This window comes from Esox lucius, chromosome 11 (genome assembly GCF_011004845.1).
Source record: "Esox lucius isolate fEsoLuc1 chromosome 11, fEsoLuc1.pri, whole genome shotgun sequence".
NCBI classification, from domain to species: Eukaryota; Metazoa; Chordata; class Actinopteri; order Esociformes; family Esocidae; genus Esox; species Esox lucius.
This window is the reverse complement of record NC_047579.1, coordinates 34,748,820-34,767,893: the sequence shown is the minus strand read 5'-3', so window position 1 is coordinate 34,767,893 and position 19,074 is coordinate 34,748,820. Positions and strand designations below refer to the sequence as shown.

At 40.7% G+C, this 19,074-nt stretch overlaps 1 protein-coding gene across 3 annotated transcripts in view; it reads right to left on the bottom strand.

The window, feature by feature from the left end:
• The window catches only part of LOC105013129, a 33,596-nt gene extending 14,760 nt beyond the window's left edge, over positions 1–18,836 (bottom strand). Inside the window, exons 1-5 of one of the 3 annotated variants that reach the window (XM_034295342.1) lie at positions 18,703–18,836; positions 18,073–18,393; positions 17,759–17,892; positions 16,848–16,947; positions 7,411–7,983 (exon numbers count right to left, since the gene is read on the bottom strand). In XM_034295342.1, the coding sequence (XP_034151233.1) occupies positions 16,861–16,947; positions 17,759–17,892; positions 18,073–18,393; positions 18,703–18,772 (612 nt within the window). In that variant the 5' untranslated portion in view covers positions 18,773–18,836 and the 3' untranslated portion in view covers positions 7,411–7,983; positions 16,848–16,860. Of the gene's footprint in view, positions 1–7,410; positions 7,984–16,374; positions 16,948–17,758; positions 17,893–18,072; positions 18,394–18,702 lie in introns of those variants that run through there. The other 2 variants (XM_013133195.4, XM_034295343.1) reach the window with 2 other exon arrangements.
• Between the last annotated feature and the right edge of the window lie 238 nt (positions 18,837–19,074).

Genomic DNA, 19,074 nt, shown 5'->3' with positions numbered 1-19,074 from the left:
CAGTCTCAGGTGTTTGGAGAGGCCCTCTTCATGACCAGTCTCAGGTGTTGGGAGAGGCCCTCTTCATGACCAGTCTCAGGTGTTGGGAGAGGCCCTCTTCATGACCAGTCTCAGGTGTTGGGAGAGGCCCTCTTCATGACCAGTCTCAGGTGTTTGGAGAGGCCCTCTTCATGACCAGTCTCAGGTGTTTGGAGAGGGCCTCTTCATGACCAGTCTCAGGTGTTGGGAGAGGCCCTCTTCATGACCAGTCTCAGGTGTTTGGAGAGGGCCTCTTCATGACCAGTTTTAGGTGTTTGGAGAGGGCCTCTTCATGACCAGTTTTAGGTGTTTGGGGAGGCCCTCCTCTTTACCAGTCTCAGGTGTTTGGAGAGGCTGTCTTCATGACCAGTCTCATGTGTTTGGACAGGCCCTCTTCATGATCAGTCTCAAGTGTTTGGTCAACTGGAGACTAGGCCTTGCCTAGTTGAACACCATATACACTTTTGAATTCTGCTTTTAACTCAACCCCTTCAAATCAGTAAGGTTTTGGAGACACATTGGGCGCCGAATAGGTGGCTTGCTTAGGGACAGAATGATTTGGTTACTGTTCAGATTCTCTCATTTGGTACATAAGGTCCCTATTTTCCCTCAAAAAAAAAGAAAAGAATTAGTCTTAAAAATCTGCATGGTCAACCGTGATGGATTTTTCACAGTTTTGACTCTGGCACCAAATGCTAATCTGCACAAAACTTGATAGACTGCATCTACAGGGAAATGTTGCTAAAGGTTAGAGTTTTCTCATTAGTACCCAATGATAACATGATTTTATCAATGAACATTCACATGGGCTTGGTCTGGCATATGAATGGAAATGGGTCAAATATATTTTGTTTAATTAAAACCTTTGTAAAACACTGTCAAGACTAAACAAATGCAAGAACACTCATATTGACCACATTGCTGCGTTTTAACAGTCCAGTAGACTGTATCTCACTCTTTTTGATATTTGGCAAACATGCTCAGCGACATGAATCGCACTATTTCACACAATATCTCATCTGCCACTGGCACGTTTATGACTAAGCTTGGGTAAAGACATCGGTTTCATTGTTGTAGCCAACAGTTGTCCTATTAGCGGTCACCCAAGCAAATGTTTTCCTTCCAGACATTTCATGAATTCATATTTCTTTTAGTGTGGGCGAGTTATCGCAACGAATGCAATCACCAAAATGCCTGTAAGACGAGTAATGTGGTTGGTGTGGATAGGCTTTGGTTTATCGTCCCAGCTTAAATACAGTACATACAATTACGAAGACTAGTGCTTCTTTCCCTGTCTCTAGTTTTGGGGGAAATCTCACCCCAATTCCCCCTGTGTGTGTGTGTGTGTGTGTATGTGTGTGTGCGTGAGAACGCAGTGTGTTTCGGAGTTCATCACAGTCTGTAATTATGGAGTTCACTTATTAACGCATGCCAGTGTCAGTATGTGAGAGTACAACCTGGGTAACATGATCTGAACCCATGTGTGGAGCTGCTCTCTGCCTTGTACACCACTCCCCACAGCCCAGAGGATCAATCAGTAACCTGCATATGGATAACTACTACACAAAGGAGAGGTTTGGATGGAAACACACACACGCACGCAAACACAGGCTTATTATTTAGAGCCCACAGCACTGTTTGATTGACTCATAACAGGGTATAGGACGGCCTGGTATGCGCTTTCATGTCCAACCCCAAGTATACTACTACTTCAACTCTCTGACAAATTGTAAGCACTGGACTGCATTATGGCTTTCAACATTGTTTATATTCGCAGGCAGGCATTGATTTGCTGTGTGTAAAGGTATTGTTAGATGAAACTTGAAAGACAACCCATAAACTTTGTTGAGACACTAAATTTGCCCTGTCATCTTGTCAAGTATGCCTAGGATGTCCAAACCATCAATTTATGTGTGAGAGAGACCCTGCTGTAATGGACTGTAGGTGCTCTGTAACAGGGAGAGGGGGGAGCTTTATATTATATATACAAAATGCTATTTATCAATCTTCTGCAGACATTTTATTTAAAAATGAAGCTATAAGTGGTTAAAGAAGAGGTTAAATTTCAGACTGTCAATTTGGAAGTATTTCCATCCATAAACTGTAAACGGTTTAGGAATTACAGTCCCTGCCTGCAAAATAATATTTGGACAAATTAACAATGTTTAAAAAAATCATCGTATTTAGTCCTTTGTTGCAAATACTTTGCCTTAATTACTGTCTTAAGTCTGTCACCCATAAACTTCAAAACATGCTGGGTGTCATCTCTGGTGAGGCCTATAGCCATTTTCACTTCCTGTTTGTTTCTGGGCATTTTTGCTTTCGGTCTTGTATGCTAAATTGTATTCAGGTTGGGTGATTAATTCGGTCAGTCAAGAACATTGTACTTTTTGGCCATGAAACATTCTTTAGTTTCTTTAACAATGTTTGGGGTCAATGTCCTGGTGCAGAGTGAAGTGTTTTGGTTGTGACTGAGCAGGTAAGTGGCGGCCTAGTGGCGGCCATATATTCCCGAAATATAAAACACCCTCCATCTTCATTCCTGATAAGTTGGTATGTCGGTTACTTTTTTCCCTTCCACAATAACTTTTTCTAGAAATCTGCAGGCTTTCTCTGGAATTATTATAGGCCATCCTGTTTTTGAGGTTAAGCGTTTATTTACATTACATCAATTGTTGTGATCACTATTTATTTTAAATAACATTAACATAAAATGTAATTACAGTTACTGAGTGGGTGTGTGAGTGACTGACTGTCTGCCCATTGTTAAATAGTGTAGTGGTTAGAGACATAGACTGCCATGTAGGCAACTGGTGTTTGATCCTTGCCAAGGACAGCACAAAGAATGCATTGGAATTTGTTCAGGATAGACAACAACTGGCTACAAGCTTCTGTACCTATGTTATAGTAAGCCTAAACTCTTTATGGTTATTTAGCAATTTCTGGTGGATTTTCGAAGTGCATGCTTTTTGGGGTAATATAGACCACAACCCCTTGCACAATGAGAGAGGAGCGGTTTCAATGATTGTCATGTTTTAACTTGACAAAAAAGTTATCAGTTATCGTCACCTATATTGATATTGTATCAATGTACTTCACGAATGAAAGCAAAACTAACGTTGTTGTGCCATGAAATTAAATAGCTTTGGCAGTGTAAATTTCAGTCTCGCTAGCAATTCCTCATTCTTAATGCTGTTCCAAGTAGTTAGTAGATACTAGTAGGTCTATTACTGGCTAATAAGCTGTTAAAACTACCTGTGGCAAAAGCCATACATTTCATTGTAGTATGCGATTTGAGATTCAACCCTTTTTGATTTACATATTAGTTCACATAGCAAAGTGGTTGGCTATTCAACTGTCATTGTTTTCTAAAGCAACGAACCAGCCATGGAGCGACTGGAGTCATTGTATTCAATATAGCTATTAGCTAGCCATATACAGTAAGCTCTTTCTAATTTAACGTTTTGAATGTAGTGTAGCGACCCTGTTAAACATGTTGTTGGTTTGGAAGTTAACTAATGTAGGGAACTAGTTTCAAGATCTGTGGAGTTTCCGCTAATTGGTTTAACAATGCAGAAGTTGACACCATTTCTGCACACATATAGCTTAGTTGCATAGTGGTTAAACACACAGTCTGTCACATAGGAGACCCCGATGAGAATCCAGGGAGGGCAACATTGTTCATGCCTTTTAAATGTGGGCTGGCCGAACTAGGCTTGCCTGGATCCTTTTCTTGTTTATTCACACTAGCAATGAGTTACTCTTGCTGCGTTGTAGACCACTGACCTGAAAAGTGTGTAAACTCACTGACAATGTTGTTAACCTGGTAACTTACATAGTGCTTTCCATCGAATAACTGCTGTTGCTGGTGATAGTAGAATTGTTTAAGTGCCAGTGTGAGATGTTTTCAGTTGCTTCCGAACTAAAATATTTTCTCTGATTCTGTTTGTGACTTACAGAACCAGGATCACAGCTCCACTCCAAAAAACATTCAGCAAGGGAAATTATCTTTAGGCTTCTGTAGCAGTCAGAAAATTATCTTTGTCACCTCAGAATGCACAATTGCCTTGTTCATTCTTTTACACTATAAAATGAAACATATGGTGATCCAGTGACATGTGGTGGTCCTGTGACATAGGGAGGTCCAGTGACATAGGTAGGTCCAGTGACATAGGGAAGTCCAGTGACATAGGGGGTCCAGTGACATAGGCTGGTCCAGTGACATAGCGTGGTCCAGTGACATGGGGGGTCCAGTGACATGGGGGGTCCAGTGACATGGCGTGGTCCAGTGACATGGGGGGTCCAGTGACATAGGGAGGTCAAGTGACATAGTGTGGTCCAGTGACATAGCGTTGTCCAGTGACATGGGGGCTCCAGTGACATAGGGAGGTCCAGTGATCTAAGCTGCTGCCTCCAGTGCACATGCACTGCTACAGTATGGGTTCAAATCCAAACCATTCATATTTCAGCATAACTCCCTTCCCTATCTTTCATCACTGTCTACATAAAATGAAGAAAAAAATACACCCCCAAAAATATAGAAAAGTAAATACAGTAAGTAGAGCGCTGCATAGGGATTTGAGTGACATTTAGGAAGCTGGGTGAGTTGACTTCCTGATCTCTACCTGCCAAGACTGAAAGCCAATCCTTTTCTGTAACACTATGGGTCATTGTTTTATTCACTACTCTTACTTGCTGACTTTTCCACTGTTGAGCTTATAGAAACAAGCTTTAAAATGATGTTGCCACCAGGTTGCTTTACTGATACAGAATGATATGATAAATATATTTGGTTGTCTTTGTGTGAACTTTATCGGGACTAAACATAATGCATAATCCAACATGAAGTCAAGGCAGCTGTCTATGAAAGAAAAGCAAGTGATTAGGGTGCTAAAAGAAATGATGATCTCAATTAGAACCATACCACAAAAGTGGGGCATTGTCAACAGAAAAATGACCAGAACTGTGAAAAACAACCCATTATAAGTGTCAGTGAAATTCATAACAACCTCCAGAATCCTGAGGTGAAAGTGTCACAATCTACCATTCACTGAAGACTTCAGAATTACAAAGGCTGGACTGCAAGATGCAAACCTCTGATGAGCACCAAAAACAGAAATGCATTATTAGAATTTGTTAAAAAGTACAGAGATCAGCCTGTAGAGATTTAGGACAGAGTTATAAGGACTGATAATACAAAGGTGAACTTTTATCATGCATGGCTGCCTCTGGAATGCGTTCACTCATCTTTATTGGTCATGTAACGAATGATGAAAATAGTGTACCGAAGTGTACAGAATCATCTTGGCTACCTGTGTACAAGAAAATGCCTCCAGACTCACTTGGTGGTGCTTCACAATGCAAACAGGACAATGACCCAAAACCTACTGCCAACACAACAATGCAAGTAAATTATCAGGGGAAAAAGTGGAATGTTTTAGACTGGCCTAGTGAATCTCTTGATTTAAATCCAATTGCATCCAACATGCATTTCACTTGTGGATGAGGAGAAGGAAGTCAGAAACTCCCCACAACAAGCAACTGCGGAAAATTGCTACAATAAAGGCTTGGCAAAGCATCTTAAAGGATGACATTCTGCAGTCCACCCCTGGCAACACTGAACCAATTTCGTGTCACCATCTCCTAGAACTCAGTGCATTGTCAGTATGCTGTGACCAGGATTTAAAACGTGAATGATTTTTGAATCAGAAAAATTATCTTTTTAAAGCTTTAAGTTATTCAAGATTAAAGTGACACTTTATTTTTACAAATGAATGTAACGAAGACCTCAAGACCTCATTTTGTCATAACTTGACAAAATGTATCAGATTTTCATTTCATTATGTAATAACACCCACATTTAGCCGCAGTTTGTAAAAAAACAACTTGAACGCAAAATGTAATACATTTTCCTGCATTTTGTAATGAATTATTACATAATGTAGTGGTTATTACAAAATGTGAGAGTTCGACTTTTTTTAATTTAAATATAGTAATATGGTGTATTATGTAATAACCAACCAAAATGGATGTTTTCATCTGTACAGTTACAATTTTAACAATTAAGCTAAATTAAACTTCCCAAATATGAAATAAGACCCCTATGACCTCTGTGCCCCCCTTGGCCACATGAAAGCTTTTATTTCTAGCAGAGTTGACTAAGGCAATGGTCTTTTGATAGGGCTCCCCAAAAAGACCATCAAAAAGCTTCAGCTTATTCAAAATGCAGCTGCTAGAGTTCTTACAGAGAACAAAAGATCAGACCAAATCACCCTAATTATTAAGTCATTAAACTGGGTTCCAGTTAGCCACAGACTTGAATACAAGGCTGCTGCCCTTGTATTCAAACTGCAGCCCATGTGGGGTGTTCCCAGCCTGCTGTGGTCAGTACTTATCAAAAGTGGTCCAAGGAATGAAAAGCGCTGAACCGGCAATAGGTTCATGGGTCAAGGTTCGTTGATGCACATGAGGAGTGAAGGCTGGCCCATGTGGTCCGATCCAACAGACAAGCTACTGTAGGTCAAATTGCTGAAAAGTTTAAAGCTGGTACTGATAGAAAGGTGTCAGAACACACAGTGCATCGCAGTTTGTTGCGTATGGGGCTGCGTGGCCACAGACAAGTCAGGGTGCCCATGCTGACCCCTGTCCACTGCCGAAAGCACCTACAATGGGCATGTGAGCATCAGAACTAGACCACAGGGCAATGAAATAAGGTGGCCTGGTCTGATGAATCACACTTTATTTTATATCACATGGATGGCCGGGTGTGTGTGCGTTGCTTACCTAGACAACACATGGCACCAGGATGCACTGTGGGAAGAAGGCAAGCCGGCGTGGCCAGGTGATGCTTTGGGCAATGTTCTGATGGGACACCTTGGGTCCTGCCTTTCATGTGGATGTTACTTTGACACGTACCACCTACCTAATCCTACCAAGGTGTTGACTTGGCCTCCAAATTCCCCAGATCTCAATCCAGTCGAGCATTTGTGGGATGTGCCGGACAAACATATCTGATCAATGGAGGCCCCACCTCGCTACTTACAGGACTTAAAGGATCTGCTGCTAACGTCTTGGTGCAAGATACCACAGCACACCTTCAGAGGTCTAATGGAGTCCATGCCTCGATGGGTCAGGGTTGTTTTGGCGGCAAAAGGGGGACCTACACAATTTTAGGCAAGTGGTCATTATGTTAAGGCTGATCAGTGTATTTTTCTAATCCCTGAGCCAACAATTAGAAAATAAACTGTTGTTCTGTCCCTGAGTAGTTAGCCCTAATTGCTATGAGAGCATTGCTGTAAATAAGAATGTCTTCTCAGCAAATTTACCAAATAATACTAAAAATAATGATATGCTTTAACACCAAATTCAAGGAAAATATGAGCAACACGAATCAAGAAATTACATGGTACTTATATTTGAATTTGTGATTGTGACATGTAGGTTAATATACCAAACAGACAATCTTGGATATAAAACATGTAACATCGTCTGAAGACCCTCTTAAGTTTCTGAAAACATTTGACAAACTTCATTTCTGTGAGCACAATCGCTCCTCAACATCAATATATCAACGCTCATCTGGCGTAAGTAATATTTCCATTGTTCTGAGCCCGGTGAAGTTCAGGGTCGTGGGCAGTACTATTTAAAGACCAGTCAGTACAATTCCATCTGTGCTGTTATTCGTTGCTCAAGATAGGAGACATCAAGGTAAAGACCTAATCTGGACTGAGTGTTCTGTGAAAACCCCATTGAAAAATGACTGTCTCTCCATTCATTTCCCACTGATCGTCAGTTGCCAGCCTTTCTTTAACAGCCCAGTTGTGAAACTGTGTGTAAACTGTGGGCTGTTTGCAGCATACTCTGAACATGTGTAATGACAGTGATAACAACACAATGGGCCAGATGGATGAGCTGGTGGTGGTGGTGTTCTGCTCCACTCTAACCAGGTTCATACTGCGAGTGCACCTGTCATCAATGAATCAGATTTAGATAAGATTCAATTCAACTTTATTGTCATTGAACAGTCACAGTACAATACAATGAAATGCAGTTAGCATCTAACCAGAATTCTAAATGAGCAATGAAGGCAACTAGGGGAGGGCATGTATTAAGTACATGTATGTGTAAGTACAAATGACAATTCTGACTGTGCAATCGAGAAAGTTAGAGGTGTAAGTTAGTCTGTGCAACTGAAATGCAGGGACAGCAGCAATGAGGTTCCTGAGGTAGACAAGTAGTACAAGGAAGTAGTGCAACAAGGTCCCTGAGAGGCAGTGCCAAGCGGTGGGCGGGTGGGTATGGTTAGTGATGGGATGGGTCACTGAGTTCAGTAGGGTTACAGTAGATTGAAAGAAATTGTTCCTGAGCCTGCTGGTGCAGGAACGAAGAGACCTGTACTGCCTGCCTGAGGGTTGGTGGGCAAACAGTTTGTGGTGTGGGTGTGAAGGGTCTCTGATGATTCTGCTTGCCCTACACATATACCGCTTGCGCTGGAGGTCTACAATGGCCGGATGCTGGGCAGTTTTTACCACCCGTTGTAGAGCCTTCCAGTCGGCCATGGAGCATCCGCCAAGCCCCACTGTGTCACAGTTTGTCAAAATGCTCTTGATTTTGCAGTGGTAGAAGTTCACGAGGATCTGGGAAGAGCCCCTGACTCCAGCAACACCTACAACTGCTAGTAGTATTAAATCATTTAATCCACATGCCAGTATATGCCATGTCCATTTGGTTGTTGTAAAACATTGGATTGTAGTGCTATTAAGTTTCCTCATATGATTGTGCAATGTTGTGCTATGTTATGTTTTGTAGCCTTTAGCTTTGTTGGTTTAGGCTCTAGAGCAGACAAGGGCAAACTACGGCCCGCAGGCCATATACGGTCCGTTGGGCTTTTTAATCCAGCCCGCCGAACAACACTTCAGACACACTGATCTTTGTTGGATTGTGGTGTATTACTATCTACTTTCAATTCTTCTGTAAAAATGAGCGGATCAAAGAAAAGAAAAGTTGACAGTGAGTGTCGAGTGTTTAACAAGGAGTGGACAACAAAATATTTGTTCACTCTAGTCCGATCAACGGCTGTATGCCTGATATGCCAAGAAACTGTTGAGAAACTGTATAACCAAAATAGAGCTTTTTGGTCTAAACTCCACTTGCCGTGTTTGGAGGAAGAAGAAGGATGAGTACAACCCCAAGAACACCAACCCAACCATGAAGTATGGAGATGGAAACATCATTCTTTGGGGATGCTTTTCTGCAAAGGGGACAGGAGGACTGCACCGTATTGAGGGGTAGATGGATGGGGCCATGTATCGGGAGATCTTGGTTTGGTGGTAATTTTATCGATCAGAACTCTTTTAGAAGGAAGTACTTATACAGATGGGCAGATTTACGATTAACCCTATAATCTGCTGGTGCCGGTCAAGGATGCCCCCCTAGGTCAAATACCAAATCCCTGTCAGCATCTCTAACTAGTAACTCATTCATTCTCACATCCAAACAATAGGACTCAGTCCTTTAAACAGTAAGAATGCATCAGGTTTCAGAATTTCCACAACATTGGCCAACAACCTCCTTCCCTCAGTAAGAGCATTGAAGATGGGTCGTGGCTGGGTCTTCCAGCATGACAACGACTCGAAACACACAGCCAGGGCAACTAAGGAGTGGCTCCGTAAGAAGCATCTCAAGGTCCTGGAGTGGCCGAGCCAGTCTCCAGACCAGAACCCAATAGAAAATCTTTGGAGGGAGCTGAAAGTCCATATTGCCCAGCGACGGCCCCAAAACCTGAAGGATCTGGAGAAGGTCTGGAGGAGTGGGCCAAAATCCCTGCTGCAGTGTGTGCAAACCTGGTCCAGAACTAAAGGAAACGTATGATCTCTGAAATTGCAAAAAAAGGTTTCTGTACCAAATATTAAGTTCTGCTTTTCTGATGTATCATATACTTTTGTCATGCAATAAAATGCAAATTAATTACTTAAAAATCATACAATGTCATTTTCAGGATTTTAGATTCCTTCACTGACAGTTGAAGAGTACCTTTGATAAAAATTACAGATTTCTACATGGTTTGTAAGTGGGAAAACCTGCAAAATAGGCAGTGTATCAAATACTTGTTGTCCCCACTGTATATGTGACCAGAATCTTTTGGGCACTGTCAAAAGTAGTGCTCTACATTTGACACAATCTATATAGTTCTGAGGTTAAGGTGAAAAGTGAATAAACAAGAAGCTGAGGCCTTTTCAGATTTGAGGCAGGGATTTTCAAAATTGGGTCTGTTGTGGTCTGTAAAGGGACTCTGGGTTTCGCTCAATCTTCCAGTGGGCCCCTAAAATAATAACTATTATATCTGGTGGCAAGTAGACAGACTCCCAACCAAAACTTACATGGCGGCCCCTCCTTCAGCTATGCTCCAACCCTTCACCTCTACCCAGGCTCTTCATTCAGCCACCACATAATATAAATAAATTATAAACTTAGTTTTTATTATTTGTATGGTCTTCTTTCCAGCACTGGCTTTGGCTGAAACTAATTAATTGATTAGAATGCCATCACTACTGAGCTGTGTGTTTGTTTCATCTAGCTCTCTTAAAATGTATGCAGTTACGATAAATCACTCTAGATAAGTGCATCTGCTAATGACTAATGTGAAAATGGTGTGCTGGCTCTTGTACAGCTCACCAAGTCAACATCAGGGGCCGTTAAAGAGAAAGATGTCTGAGGATCATTTGGACGCTTCCATTACTAGTCATCTGAGTGAGATAATGGTGCTTCAGGAAGTGGCAAGCAATGACGGTTGTCTGCAAAGCCAGGCTGCCATGGTCAGACATCTCTTGTTCTGATCAAGTTTGCCATTTGTCAGAGACATGAGACTGTACTTTCACAGCAACATTGACAAGAACTGTGTGCCAGCTTTCAAGTGAGCCTTTCCACTCATGTAAAAACTGCCATTGTGCCCTAAAGAGACCTACACTGCTGCTGGTTAGCATGCATTTTTGAATGTTGATATCTTATATGTTAACTTTATTGTATTCTTTTTTTTTTATTTACAGCGCATTCACCCCGAGGAAGAGAATGTGCAGAAGTTTTGCGTCCCTGTAGCGTGTGTCAAATCAAATCGCAGAATATTAGCACCTACATACACTCACCTAAAGGATTATTAGGAACACCTGTTAAATTTCTCATTAATGCAATTATCTAATCAACCAATCACATGGCAGTTGCTTCAATGCATTTAGGGGTGTGGTCCTTGTCAAGACAATCTCCTGAACTCCAAACTGAATGTCAGAATAGGAAAGAAAGGTAATTTAAGCAATTTTGAGCGTGGCATGGTTGTTAGTGCCAGACGGGCTGGTCTGAGTATTTCACAATCTGCTCAGTTACTGGGAATTTCACGCACAACCATTTCTAGGGTTTACAAAGAATGGTGTGAAAAGGGAAAAACATCCAGTAAGCGGCAGTTCTGTGGGCGAAAATGCCTTGTTGATGCTAGAGGTCAGAGGAGAATGGGCCAACTGATTCAAGCTGATAGAAGAGCAACTTTGACTGAAATAACCACTCGTTACAACCGAGGTATGCAGCAAAGCATTTTTGAAGCCACAACACGTACAACCTTGAGGCGGATGGGCTACAACAGCAGAAGACCCCGCTGGGTACCACTCATCTCCACTACAAATAGGAAAAAGAGGCTACAATTTGCACAAGCTCACCAAAATTGGACAGTTGAAGACTGGAAGAATGTTGCCTGGTCTGATGAGTCTCGATATCTGTTGAGACATTCAGATGGTAGAGTCAGAATTTGGCGTAAACTGAATGAGAACATGGATCCATCATGCCTTGTTACCACGGTGCAGGCTGGTGGTGGTGGTGTAATGGTGTGGGGGATGTTTTCTTGGCACACGTTAGGCCCCTTAGTGCCAATTGGGCATCGTTTAAATGCCACGGCCTACCTGAGCATTGTTTCTGACCATGTCCATCCCTTTATGACCACCATGTACCCATCCTCTGATGGCTACTTCCAGCAGGATAATGCACCATGTCACAAAGCTTGAATCATTTCAAATTGGTTTCTTGAACATGACAATGAGTTCACTGTACTGAAATGGCCCCCACAGTCACCAGATCTCAACCCAATAGAGCATCTTTGGGATGTGGTGGAACGGGAGCTTCGTGTCGTGGATGTGCATCCCACAAATCTCCATCAACTGCAATATGCTATCCTATCAATATGGGCCAACATTTCTAAAGAATGCTTTCAGCAACTTGTTGAATCAATGCCACGTAGAATTAAGGCAGTTCTGAAGGCGAAAGGGGGTCAAACACAGTATTAGTATGGTGTTCCTAATAATCCTTTAGGTGAGTGTATATGTATGGGTGCAGTTGACATGGCTTGCACTTAGTCTCTGGGTCAAATACAATTTGTGACTCATAATCATGTGAGATAAGTAGCTGCTTCTGTTTTAAAAAGAAAATATCTATTTTACAGATGTTCACATCATTCCCTATCTCTCTGTTGTTTATCTCTTGTGTTTTTAGTGACAGATAACTAGGCAGTGTCATCTAGACATTTCCATTTCTTTTGGAAGCTCAGGTATACAGTGCATGTTGGTGTGACATGATGTCTGCTCTATATTTGTGTTGTGCAATCTTCCTCTGTCTCCTTTGCATCGTATCGGCTGATGAAGTTGAGTGGTGTTTATATGGTTAAATAGTTTTCTTTTGGGAGGGTCATATACTTTTAAGTGTGCAGTTTTTTTGTATTTGCTTGCTAACTGAATTCTCTGACAGGTACGTCTATTGCATTTATCAGGAGTCTACGGTAATCTAGCGTTATCAAAACAAAAGGAACTAAAAGCTGTTTCCAATCCATTTGGGTGACCGATTGAAGTGTCAGACCTGTAACCAAATACTTGCTACATTCCACCTGGTGTGTGTGTGTGTGTTTGTTTGCCCAATCTAATAAAGTGAGCGTAGGCCTATTGGTCCGAAAGCAGGAGGGAGACGACCTCACCATCCCCTGCAGCACCTCTCAAACAGACAGAGAAAGCATCACTCTGTTCAGGCGCTTTACTAAAGAGACACAAGCCTTCAACCTTTACAAGGAAACTAAAAAAGTCACTCTTCAAGATGAATTCAAATCCAGAATGTATAACGAGGGAGAATTCCCCAATATGTCTCTGATCATCAAACACCTGACCACAGAGGTCTCTGGGGTGTACTGGTGTATGTACACTGGTTATAAGAAACCAGAAATTGAGGCACAAAGTGTTCTGGTTTTCACTGGTGAGTTAATCTTTAAAAGGGCACACACCTGTTTCTTTACAGTCTAAATCAATGACATGCACCCATCAATACTAAATACATTTTTTAATTAGTTGACAATTTTAGAGGTGACTGGTAACACGTCTGACCAGGCTATCTCTGTCTTCCCAGCTAATGGAACAGCATGCAACGATCAAACAAACACGACAGTCCTGAAAATGTCTACGAAGGAGTGAGCACCTTTGGAATGTAAATTATGTTGTACTGACTTCTATGAAAGCTAAATGGTTGCTTTTCTCCTTTTGTAATTCCTGCCCTGATTTAACTTGAGAATATATGAACGGGATGCTGTGCTTGGAATGTAGCTGTCTTTAACTGTACATTCTACTTTGCTTTATTGACAGATCATCATTTTGTTTCCACTTTTTTGATTTATTTACTATTCTAGTCCGAAGATAAAAAATTTGGCGCTCATCCACAACAACAGGAACTATTCATTTTAAATGCCTTGCTCAAAGACAGAACAACAGATTTTCACCTTGCTGACTTTGGGATTTGATCTAGCAACTTTTGGGGGACTGGTTAGATACCAGCTGCCTATCTATACTCATATTACACTCACATTATGCACTCTGTCAGTACTTAATACTCATATTTGCATTATGGACAGAACAATCTATATCTGGCAGCATATTAAAGTGCACTTCGATCTTAGATGACATTCATTTCTGCTTCTGCTTTTTAACCTAGATCATGCATTTAATGGGGAGAGATATGCGCCATGCGCCCTTGTAGATCTTACATTCATACCAGCTTAGTCTACACACAATCTGTGACATTTCAGATGTATCTTGAACCATACTCAAAGACCACACTGTACTTCCCTTTTCTGTTTCCTATACAATATTTTTCTGTCAGTATTAAATGTTTATTTTTTTCATTTTCTGTTCTTACCGCATTAGGTTTTTGTCACAAAACTGTTCCCTTTTTATTTTGCAGTTGTTCATGCTTGTTTTTACACTAAACATATTAATGAAGCGCGCACCTCATTTCCCTATGATGTCTCTTTTAATTTTTGTACTCCCAAATTAAAATAAATTAAAATAAACTGCGCTATGGTATACCACAGGTTGAAAACCAATCTAGGAGAAGACTCACAGCATCTGGACAAACAATAGATTGGTTATATGGATAGGCAGATTTACGAGTAACCCTATAATCTGCTGATACCAGACAATGATGCCCCCTAGGCAAATACCAGATCCCTCCTCTCATCAATAACATGAGACCCATTAATACTTAATAAATTACATGAATTTATTGACAATTTCAGAGGTGACTGGTAACACGTCTGACCAGGCTATCTCTGTCTTACCAACTAATGGAACAACATGCAACGATCAAACAAACACGACAGTCCTGAAAATGTCTATGAAGGAGTGAGCACCAACTTAACACCTTTGGAATGTAAATTATGTTATACTGACTTCTTTGAAAAGTCTCTAACTTCCACCAACTCTGTGATGTCGTCATGGAGGAGTGGAAGAGTACTCCAGTGGCAACCTGTGAAGCTCTGGTGAACTCCATGCCCAAGAGGGTTAAGGCAGTGCTGGAAAATAATGGTGGCCACACAAAATATTCACTCTTTGGTCCCAATTTGGACTTTTTCATTCAGGGGTGTACTCAATTTTGTTGCCAGCAGTTTGGACATTGATGGCTGTGTTGAGTTATTTTGAGGGGACAGCAAATTTACACTGTTATACAAGCTGCACACTCACTACATTGTAGCAAAAGTGTCATTTCTTCAGTGTTGTCAAATCAAATATTAGCAAAAATGTGGGGGGTGTACTCACTTTTTCATGATGATATAGATTGATTGATGAGTTTTACATAAGTTTGCCAAGTGCATCTACTGGTTATTTTGGTGATCTAGAACGCAGGTAATTGTTTTAAAAGCATGATAAAATACAATAGTGCGTAATTTCTGTAGTATGTGATAAATATCCAAGCTGGGCTAAACGGATAGCTGTAGATAGTTCAGATCTCCAGCAGGAGGTGCTGCTCAGTTTGTTTTCTTTTTTATGAATCTCAAGTCAAGCACTGTACAAGGCATTACCAAATGTTTGGTTTAAATGTGTCTGCAGTCTTGTTGAACTACTTTTATGCAACTTCTCTTGAGCCATCACTTTTGCGGTATCTACACTATTTTCTCACATTATATCACATACCAATTTTTCCTTGTAGTAAGAATGTCTTTTTGAACTGACATACATACCTTTATATCAGAAATGTGATATCTTCAAATATATGTGGATGTAAATAAATGTAAACATCAGTGTAAGTAATTCGAAATCAAAGGTGTTGATTTCTAATAACTTAAATAAATCCCGGTCATGTGGGTGACTAAGCGTGGCCCATGAATGTAGCTTTCTTGTAAACGGTTCCTGACTTCCTCTTTTCTTGCAAAAAGCTGTCGTCTGTCTGCATTTGACACTGAGTTCGTTTACTGATTGCACCTCTGTCTGCACCGCAGAGGCTAGATAACACACACGTGCACAGAGACAGGAAATCTCTCTCGTCTCTATATCATCTCAAAACAACATACACTCACCCCGCCACATTCACATATACCACACTCACACCTCTGTGTATATATAGGGAAAACTGCATCTATAATGCAAAAACACTCGGCCCCCAGCGGGAGAGAAACTCACAGCTTTAACCACAATTTGAACACAAGTATACATGTCATGAAAACAACATGGACATCTGCTGTGGTTTGCTATCTGAAAAATGATGACATTTAGACCCTTTCCTTTTGACTCACAAATAGACTGCATGGTAAAACTTAAACCTACCTAGACATAATGATTCTAACTTTTTCAGTGTCAAAAGCCTGACAAGCAATGGCTCACGTCCTCCTTCGCAAACAACCAAAAATAGGTCAGACTACAACTGTATCAACAAACTGAGGAACCAGTGGTGGTTCACAGGTGGTTTGAGGACCCCGGCTTCATTGGAAACCCTGAACACATAAATCCTCTCAATACAGCCCTTGTGTTTAATAAGTCAGTGGAGGGTGAATTATGAATCCAGTTCTAGTTCAGGTAAGTCTAGTCTTTTTATTTTGATGTAACTGTGGATAAAAACACAAATGCCAAGCGACCACAGAAAGATGAGTGTGATTCACTGACTATACAAAAGTAGGTTATCTTTACTGGAATAACAGGAAGCATTGGTAAATCAGCTCAGGCCCAATTAGAAAAACATGCTCCTTTAATTTGCCTTCATTGCACATTTAGAATTGCCATTTGTTCCTGCATTTGCCTTCAATGCACATCTATACATCTTCACAATCCCATCTCACTTGTAACATATATTATAATATATACTTGTACAATTTCTGCCCTCTTCTATTTGCACTTCTGGTTAAATACTAACTGTATTTAGTTGGACTGTACTTGTACTGTTCAATGACAATAAAGTTTAATCTAATCTAAACAAAGGAAATAAAAAATATACACATAAAATAAAATATACATACAGTCTATTTAGACAAAAGACGTGCGGCTCACTTGAAAAAGTGCATCAAATACGTCTGAAGTTGTGCATGTCTTCATAGACATCATTAGTCCTGACTGGTGTTGGTCTCATCGTTGCACGCCATGACTTTAGCTGGGAAGTAAGGAGATATGTGATCATTCTAGTATCTCTGTACTAACCCACCCACACACATACATATACATTCACTCCACGCTGCTGTCCCATGGTCAGTGTGAAGAGTTATAGTGATCTCGGGTCATTTTAATTCATTTATAGCCTGTTTAAGGGATTTCTATATTTCTGCCCCAAATTTGTAACCTAATTATGTATCTGTAAATGTGTAATATTTGTATGGATTTTCTCTTTCTAGTTTGACTTCATTTAGGTGACAGGGTTCTTTAGGTGGTGATACAAAACCATTTTGCTAAAGCACAGACTACATACTATAATGTGTAAATAAACCTTCCATATAAATTAGGATGAAGTGCCTTGCTCAAGGGCATTTGAACAGATTTTTCCCACTGATGTCTTGGAGTTTCAAACAAAGGACATTTCAATTAATGGCCAAACATTCCTACAAACGGTCACCTCTATCCAAGTCCAAGTGACCCTAGACTTTTGAACGGTAAATATATATAAATATATATAAATGTATATATGTATTGTTACTATCCCTGACCAGTATGACTATTATCCCTGACCAGTATGACTATTATCCCTGACCAGTATGACTACTATCCCTGACCAGTATGACTATTATCCCTGACCAGTATGACTATTATCCCTGACCAGTATGACTACTATCCCTGACCAGTATGACTATCTGTTCATCCCATCATAAGAAGGTTTACATCTAGTTTTTAAATTCTTAATTTTATTGTGAAGACAGTGCTGATCAGACTCTTAAACACAAAACACATACAACTTTGTCCATAATACTTACCCTGGGGATGATCCAGGTGAAAAGGATGACCAGACTGAGGAGGAGAACAATGCCAGCGGTGCCAGCTGAGACCAGGATTAGAGTCATGTTCCTGTCCATCCACAAGGGCTCAACAGGCTGGTTACACTCCTCACCTGCAGTACATCAATCACGGCCACATAGATCATCTAGATATCCTTATTATTCCACTAAGGGTCAATTCATTCATGTTAAGTTCTTCACACATTCATGGGTACATCAACTGAATCACTGATTTACAGCGCTACAATTAACTAGAAAGAAACAGGAGTCTGCCCTTTTAATGATTAACTCACCAGTGACAACCAGAAGAACACTTTGAGCATCAATGCCTGGTTTCTTCTGACCAGTGTACGTACACCAGTATGCCCCAGAGTCCTCTGTGGTCAGGTGTTTGATGGTCAGAGACATATTGTGGAATTCTCCCTCGTTATACATTCTGGATTTGAATTCATCTTGAAGAGTGACTTTTTTAGTTTCCTTGTGAAGTTTGAAGACTTCTGTCTCTGTAGTCAGGCGCCTGAACAGAGTTATGTAATTTTTGTCTGTTTGAGAGGTGCTGCAGCGGATGGTGATGTTGCCTCCCTCCTGCTTTCGGACCAATAGGCCTACACTCACTTTATTAGATTGGACAAACAAACACACACACACCATGTGTCAGAACGTTTTTGAGGAAAAGTTTTTTAAAGGTTATTATGAGCAAAAATCTTCTACTCTACTCCCATTCATTCTGTCCTTGAAAAGTAATGTTATTCAGTTGATTATGTTTAACAATAGGTTTTTCCCCTCGGTACACTATCTAGCAAGCTTTTGGTTACTGGTTGGATGCTCTAACCGTTAGTTTATCTGTCACCCCAATAACTTGAAAACAGACAAAGAATGCTCCTAACAATAGAAATCTATAAAACCATATATACACCACATACCTTCATCGGCCAATGTGCTGAAAAGCAGGCAGAGAAAGATTCCATAACACAGACAGAGAGCCGACATCATGTTACACAAAGATGCACTATACAGCTGAACTGCTACTTTAAGGAAGCTTTCTACTACACCAGTCACCGAGACGAGACTGACGTAGCACTGACACTTGTACTATTTCCACTATGCAAAGACGGGAAATGCTAATTATATTTCAAAGGGTATTTGTGAAATATTATAACGAAAGATTAAATGAATACTTCAAAAATAGTTTTTTAATTACTTAGATTGTGCTTTGTGCAATGGTTTTCTCTTGTATATTTTGTGTGCTGTGCAACACCACCTTATCCACGGACCCGCATATTTTGATTTTAGCC